The sequence below is a fragment of the Petaurus breviceps genome, unplaced genomic scaffold (assembly GCF_028583685.1).
Source record: "Petaurus breviceps papuanus isolate PSGF00001 unplaced genomic scaffold, PetGlider_PUasm1.0 90822, whole genome shotgun sequence".
Taxonomy (NCBI): Eukaryota; Metazoa; Chordata; class Mammalia; order Diprotodontia; family Petauridae; genus Petaurus; species Petaurus breviceps.
In genome coordinates, this window is record NW_027187351.1 from 2,004,447 (window position 1) to 2,012,826 (window position 8,380).

The window sequence follows — 8,380 nt, forward strand, 5'->3', positions numbered from 1 at the left end:
TTCCTTCCTTCCTTCCTTCCTTCCTTCCTTCCTTCCTTCCTTCCTTCCTTCCTTCCTTCCTTCCCAATCCCTCTCCCTTTTTAATATATATCTCTGGGTTGGATGTATGTGTGAGACTGACTTAGAGAGCCCTGAATTCATCTCCCAAGCATCACTGGAGTTTTAAGAAAAACTGAATATGTGCTTATTTGTATACCTGGTCTTCCTTAGATTTCTATATGTGGATTTCTGTATGCCTTTTTATCTGTGTTTCTCTCTACCTTACACCGTAACATACAAATAAACACATATGGATATATGCCTGATATGTATATGATATACATGTGTATCTATACATACATCCATCTATAATTACCATGTTTCCAACGTTACTGTTTGTCATCTTCCACAGACTTGTAAAATTTACTACAACTCCAGAGGGGAAAATAGTAAATCTATTGCTAAATTTAGGTCTATAGCTCATTTGAACTTTTACAGTGGGTTTTCTATTTATTTGATTTACTCCTGTCTTTGGCTTCTGTGTCATATTGTTTGGTGTTTTATGGTCGGCTTAGGCCTTCAGTGGTGCAGCTCTGCATGTTCTCGCACGTTTATCTTGCAGGCACGGCCCAAACAGCGATCATTTATTTAGTGCTCTAGGACGCGGTTTGCTCCGTTGACAGCGTAATTTAAAGAAATATATGGAAGGCTGAAAAATCATTTGCTCAAATTTGTCCAGATGTTTTCTAGACGTGATTTGAATTTGATTGCCCCTTTCCGCAGGGTCAAAAGATATTAATGTCCCAGAACTTTAATTGCTTACAGACCCTGGTTTGGGCTTTGAAGATTTAAAATGTTTGACTCTGCCATTTGCTCTTCCAAATTCAAAGTTTCCTTTTTGGCACTTTGGTAATGTAAAAGAACTCAAGAAAAGACTGTAACCATTTCCCCCGTCAAAGCTTGTCAGGGATCTCCCACAACTTTGGGTCGGTTTTGCCTCTGAAAGGCCAGTCACCTATGAAATTGTAGATGTCTCCCTCATCCTCTTTACCAAATCGCTCTTCCCCTGTTTCGCTGGGGGAAGGGATTTCTCTTTTTTGGAATGCTAAGACGACGGACCTCTTGAATTTGATGTTTTGTAGGGAAGGAAAAAGGTCCTGGGAGATGAGAAAAGGGGTCAGCATTGAAAAGGGAAATGGATTTTTGTAATGCAGTAAAATTGGTATTGTTAATAGCATCATTTGAAACAGAGTAGGATCCTTTGGCTCTCCCAAAGTTTTTTTTTTTTTTTCAGTCTTTGCCCTGGCAGTCAAGAAAACCAATCCCGAGGGGGCTGCCTTGATTTCTCCTATTATGAAGTATTTATGTGCTAATGATCTTCTTCACCCCTTGGTGGTAGTGGTGAGGGTTATCTTAGATTTAATACTGAGCCTATTTCTTACTCACAGCTATGGGAGAAAGGGTCTCTGAAAATTGGCATAAATGGAAGGAGAAAAGAGAAGAGGGAGAGTGCTAATGTATTTTCCTCTTCTTCAAAGTAAGGGGAAAATGCCCCAAAGGCAAACACTTTTTCCTGGTCAGCCACCCTGAAGGGACAAGTATATAGTAGAGATGTTGTAAAGGCAAAAGCTATATTGCATTTTAGCACCTTTCTGAAATCAGCACTGGGTTTCTGTTTCCTGCCCAATGTAAGTGAAGTGTTGATTTAAGTCTACAAAGTATGCTAAGATTTGAGATTCTGATACAAAAGATACATTTTTCTATCCCACTGCACCCTCAGGATTCTTTACTATCAGGTGGGGTATTCCCCATTGAAATACTTTTAAAAAGAGAAGGCATTTGTTTCTCCTGAAGGGATGGCATCTCTGGAATTCTGTGCCCTTGCCCAACCAATCAAAATAAAGTTAGTTTTTCTTTTGCTTTGTTTTACCTTTAGGGCATAATATAAGATGTACTTCTTTTTTTTTTAGGCTGATATCCTAATGGATATGGAGTGTTGCTTCATTTTTTCCCTGTTATAGAAATTAAAACCATAGCAATCCGTAAATAGTTATGCATACAATAATTCCAAGCTGGATATTTTCTCCTAATAATATATATTTTGAGTGTTATTCTTTTTATATTCACTGTTCCCTGCTTGTTCTCCTAACCATCCATTGTTCAGGTTTTGAACTCTGGTTATAATCCCTTATTTTCCTAGGAACACCCAATTAGTAGTAAACTAGCAACAGTATAAAAGATCTTAAAAAATAGTATCCTCCCCTTTCTCACTTTCTCCAAATAAACTTTTAAAAATGGCATCAGCACTCCCTACTGCTCTCCTGGAATAAACAGTGACTGGCCTGGGGCAAACCAGAACCTTGGCAATAAGTAGAGTTGCAGTGATACCTCAGTCAGACTTGTGAATGAAAGACTAAATGCTTAAGGGTCATTTGCCTTTGCTGGGAAGGTGGTTAGAAAGGGAAGAAAGCTTAGGGAAAGTGACCTTGGAAAGAAAGAAGTCAGGCAAGAACTCAAAGAGGCTATCATTTTCGAGGAACAGTAGGAAAGAAAGTTGGGTTTTGGAAAAAGAACCATGTTGCAACTCAGGTCTTCCACTTAGTTTCTGTATGAACTTGAATTTGTCACTTGACCTTTTTCAGCCTCAGTTTCCTCATCTATAAAATGAAGGACTATTATTAGATGTCCTTAAAGGTTGTTTCTTATTGTAAGTCTGTGTGTGGTACATCAAAAAAAAAAATCTTGAAAATAATCTCAGGGAGGAGCGGCTAGGTGGCGCAGTGAGTAGAGTGCCAGCCCTGGAGTCAGGAGGACCAGAGTTTGGATCTGGCCTCAGACACTAAACACACACACACACACACACACACACACACACCTAGCTGTGTGACTTTGGGCAAGTTACTTAACCCCAATTGCCCTCTAAAAAGCAAAAAAAGAAAATAATCTCAAGGTGATATACAACTGTCGAAGGGTGGAAGCCCATAGAGTCAAGAAACAGAAAACTGAAAACTATAGAGAGAATTCATAGAAGAAAAGTAAAACTTAGAAATGCTCTCTCTTCCAGTTAGGGAATTTTCACCTCTATGCTCTCTCTTTTTCAACCCCAGATGCTTAGTAATAGAAGCAATTGGAAAGAGAAACAATAGAATCACCTCAACTGCCTCTATCATGACTAGAAGTGTGTCTGGGTTTGAGTTTTTCTCTTTTTTTGGTGACCAGGAGGAGGAGGGGAGGAAGATATTGATGGAAAGTATCATTTTTGCTGTTGTTCTTCTTCCTCCCCGTGTAGGCAACTGTGTAAAGAATTTACAGACCTACTCGCCCAGGACAGGACACCTATTGGAAACAGTAGGCCTAGCCCCATTTTGGAACCCGGGATTCAGAGCTGCTTGACCCACTTCAGCCTCATCACCCACGGCTTTGGGGCTCCAGCTATCTGCGCTGCCCTCACAGCACTGCAGAACTACCTGACAGAGGCTCTCAAAGGCATGGACAAGATGTTTTTGAACAACAGCACCACTAACAGGCACACATCTGGGGAAGGACCAGGTAGTAAAACTGGAGACAAGGAGGAAAAACACAGAAAATGAAAATTTTTTTTAAAAAAAAGGAAAAGGGAAAAATCTTTTAAATAAAAAAGAAACATTTTAATTTTAGCTTTAAAATATTGGATTGGCTTTGGAAGAATTATATTAGGTAGAGCACACACAAACAAAAGTTAACAAAAAAGAAAAGGAAAGAAAAATAACTTAAAAAAAATCAGAGGCGCACAACGGAGCAACAATACCGGTTCTCGGTGTCTATTCAAGATACACTTGGAGACAACCTCTCGGATTTTCCACATCGGTTCTTTCGATCTTAGTAATGCTGATAATAAAAAAAAAACCTGATTTTCTTTTCTTTGGAAAAAATAAACATAAGACAAAACGTGAAAAAAAACAGTAACTTATTGGAAGAAAATTGGATAAACATTGGTGGTGTCAGTGCTTTGAAATCTGGTTGGCTGAGACGCACGAACTGTTTTTAGACCATTCTTTCCCTGTCTCCTCCCTCCAAACTTTCCCCCTCCCTCATTCCCAATCCATTCTCTCTTTTTGTCCCTCCCTTCTTCCCTATCTCCATTATGAAAATCTCTCGGGATGAAATGATTGTATCTGGGATTTAGGCACTGTTTAAAACTTTTCATTTTCACCTGACGCTTCGTTTTTAAGTCGCTGGTACCATATTTCCCTCCAATAGCTTTTATGGTTAGGATTAGCGAAGAGTAGGAGGGGAGGTGGAGATTGATGGGACTGGGAAGGGGAAGGCCAACAGCTCTAGAGGAGGTCGCTGCGATCTTTGGCAGGGACTAGGGAGAGAGCCTGGGAATATGGAAAATAAGGACAAATGAGTGTGTTAGTCATCTGCTTCAGCTTCCTCATTTCCTTAAAGAAGTGTTTCTATTCCCCAGCAATGCCAGCGTCTGCAAGGAACCTCTCATTTGTTCTAATATCTGTGTGAGGTACCGGTTTTCAGAATTGTAGTAAAAGAAAACAAAACAAAAACACGAATAAGTTAATTAGTATGTATTCCTCCGGAGGGGTATGTACCATTTCATTCTCTTCTGTTTTCCAAAGCTGTGCCCGCATGGTTTATGAGCTTCTTCAAAGAGGACTTGGGCTTTCTACACAATCTATAAGGTACAGAGACAAGCAAAGTTCTGATACTTTTTTAATCAAAGCCGGTGTTTCAGGATTCTGCAGGTGCACTTCTTTAAAGAAGCTCAAAGGGAATAATTTAGGAAGCACCCGATGTCGAGGTGGAAACAGCTGTCAAAATGGTTGTTGCTAACAGTGACCTGAGCCCTGGGATTCTATGCAGAGCCCAAATTAAAGGGGAGAAAGGGGAGGGTCTACAGGAAATTGGGGAAAGGTGAGAAGGGAAGGGGAACCCAGTATTCTTGGCATATTCTTCCCTCTAGTAGATTCCACTTCTCTAGAGGAAATTATTGAGATGATCTGGGATTCTTGTTTTTCCACGAGAAGCAGCAGGAGGGGGAAAGCAGGCACTAGTGTCTCTGCATTACTTGCTATATTACAGGATGTTTTATGAATGGGGGTCTTTTTTTTTTCCCAGGCATGCACTTGTTTTGGCATATAGATGGTAAAATAATGCAAAGTGAAAGGAGATGCGTTTCAGCTTTGATTTTTGCCGTCTGGATACATTTTGACTATTCCCAGTGGGTAGAGTTTTATGCATTTAAGATCTCTCACTTATGGCAGAACAGCTACTTTCTCTGTCTTATTTCGAGCATTATCTTGAAATAAGATATAGAATGCAGGCACACCCAAAAAGCAGAGTGAAGAAAATGCCCGTGGGGGGTATGTCTCAGAATTCAGTGTAAACACTCACGCACGCACTTTCCTAAGCAAGGCCAAGGAGAACATCCTCGTGCAATTTTATTATTCTATTATGCACCCCCTCCCCATCTTCCCTCTCCACCTTCCAACATCCCTTTAAGATAAAAATCCAGATGTTATTGGCCTTGAGTTTTTGACTTCTGAATATTTACAGTAGACCGCATAAACATTAATGCTGAGTTATTTGCTCAGACACTCCCCCCTCCCCTTTCCGCTACTCTCCCCCACCTCCCGTGCAGAATCCTTCAGCTAGGTGCCTCTCAAGCAGCCAAAGCTGGCATCTCCATAGGACGCAAAATGATTGGCATTTTCATTTCACGGGGGTGCCTGGCATCAAGGACATTTCCTCCTGGTTTTCTCTTAGTCTTTCAGAGCCAAACTTGATGAGTTAGTGGGGGAAAAAAAGCGGAGCTTCGCTGGAGGAGTTCCACTCAATAGTCCCATGACGTTTGTATCTTGAGGAGAATGCCAATGTCCTAGGATGGGCATTATAAAGCATATGGAGCTCCAGTCTTATTATTCCAGGAGCTAAGAAACATCTTTGATCAGGCAGAGACAGCAAACTAAAGCAGATGTGTTCTGATTACTCTTAGCCCGGATAAACTGCACTCAAAAACCATCATCTCCTTTCCTTGCAGGACAACCTGTCCCACGTGCGTGACGTGAGGGAAACGTAATGGACACGCATTGCACTTACTGTCCAGTACTGCCCTTTGAAAGCGTGTCTCCGATTCTGGCCGGGTTCTGTTGAGGAAATAGAATCAGGTCGAGCTCGCCCTCCCCACCCTCAGACTCACCCCAAGGGCTAAACCGGACTGAAAACCCAAATCTCTCTCAACTAGGTAAAAGGCCGAAAAGCACGACAGGTTATCAAGGGGAGTAGGGCTCCTGGGTCCTTTTGAGTCCCGTTTGGACAAGATGTCCACATTTGGAGCATCCTCCTTGAGCTCTAGTTTGGCTATATTAAGTAATTTATTTATCCCTCTTAGATCACGTCTCTCCATTCCGCTACTTCTCCCCCCACCCCCCCCAAAAAAAACCCAATTTTAAAAAAAAAGATCAGCTAGCTCTTATGTCAAAGCAGATAAATCATTCTCTGGGTATTTAAAAGAATGTGTCATATATGAAAACCCACTCTACGGCCCATCGCTGTAATATTTGAGAGTCCCCCCCTCCCACCTCCAATCATTTCCTTCAACTTCTGACAAGCTCCAGGAGGTTTCTTCCGCCACTCCTCTCCAAGGAAACCACCTCCATCAGCACCCCTTTGCACTTAAACACACTTCTTGCTGGCCAGGCAGCTCTGACGTTTATCTGATAATTGAGTTATTAAAAGATTTGGTTTCCGTGGGCCCATAAATCAATAAACAGTAGGATTAACGCGAAAGTTTGACTTTTAACTCAGGGGAAACGTTTAAGGCAAGCCCCTTTTAGCCTTGTTTTCAAACCAAACAGGTGTGTCGCGGTAGTTTTTTTTTTTTTTCTCCTTTTCTTTCTTCTCCTTTCTCTTTTTAAACACAATCACTCAGCATGGGCACCTTCTTCAATTATTTCCTTTGGTTTTCTCGTCTTCCACCCCCACACCATCCAAAACCGAAGCTGGAAAAAGACTAGGGGCACCAAAGTCACAAAACTTGCCTCGGAAAGTTCTTTGGAAGGGACTAAAGTTAGTATACTTGGGTTCTATCCGATATTCATGAAACAAGTCTTTATGGAAGGCCTATTATAGACGTACCAGGGACTATGCTCCCGCTCCTGATCAATGACTTCAACGCCAGATTGTTACTTCTAAAAAGTATCATCCTTCTTGTAAGACTCCTAAACCTTTTCCTTTTACTGTCTCCTTCCCTCCCTATTTGGCATCACCCCACTCCCCAACCTTCCAGCTCAACACCTCTGCCAGGGTAAACCTTTTTTTTTCCCTTTCTGGTCTCCAGCTCCCCAATTTCCTTGCATCCACGGAAAGAATCTATGTAGCATTTTGAACACCTTGCTTTATTTATTTGTTTTTCTTAAGAAACAGATTTGTCTCCACTAGTTAGATAACATCCTCTACAGCCTTGGTGGAACGAAAAAGGAAAGTCCGAATTTACTTAGGGACTGTTGACTCCCTTTACCGAAGTCTCAAAGCATAAGGGCAGTTCGTTCTTAACCATAAAGATATATTCTTTTTTTTTAATTTTTTTTGGTGAATATCATCACATCAGATACTTTGTAAATTTTAATGTATTATGTGAAAAGAAAATATACTAAAACAAAATCTGACGTTCCTCCAGAGCCTAAATAACGTTTTCCCTCGTGTGCCAATGTATGCTAAACTATCTGAAAATAAACAAAAAATACAAAAATAATAAAATTCTTTTAAAAAAGGGTGAAGTGAATACCATCCATCTTTATATGCCAAAATATACTCCTTTCTTGGATTTGTCTTATTCACTAAGAATCTGACCATACTCGAGAAATCAGTTTACTGACTCTTCATGAGAAGAAATCTAGAAGGGTAACGATGTTAAGTTTGTATATATTTATTTATGCTTAATTTAATGGGAATGTGTAAATATGGCGAGCAAGTAGTTTGGGATTATTTATCTGTGAATCTATACCTCTGTGAATGGGTGGAAAAAAACCGCTTGACTCTAGATAGTATCCTATCTGAATTTTTCTGTTCTTTATAGACAAGCTGTTACGGTAATGGGTAGAAATTGGTTTATTGTCCAGTGTTGATCTGATTTACATAAATAAAAAAAGATTGTTGTGTTTTGGTTGTGTTTTATCTTCAGTTTCTTGAATGTGGGTACTGCTTCGTTCTGCAGACAAAGTATAGCTAAGAAGTTTTGCTGTTTCTTTTCCCTCCTATCCTATGGGGATTGGAAAAACACAGGAAATACTTTCGTTACAAAAGAAATACAATAAATATTGCTTCTCAGAAATACTGGCACTTTTTGTCTGACTAGGAAGTGTTAATAATTTTTTATTCCAAATTGATACCCTTCTCTCCTATT

General features: G+C 40.3%; 1 protein-coding gene across 3 annotated transcripts in view; it reads left to right on the top strand.

The window, feature by feature from the left end:
* The window catches only part of TFAP2B (transcription factor AP-2 beta), a 31,749-nt gene extending 23,612 nt beyond the window's left edge, over positions 1-8,137 (top strand). For all 3 annotated transcript variants that reach the window (XM_069070577.1, XM_069070579.1, XM_069070578.1), the window contains one exon: positions 3,269-8,137. In XM_069070577.1, the coding sequence (XP_068926678.1) occupies positions 3,269-3,569 (301 nt within the window). In that variant the 3' untranslated portion in view covers positions 3,570-8,137. The remainder of the gene's footprint in view (positions 1-3,268) is intronic.
* Positions 8,138-8,380: the final 243 nt, after the last annotated feature.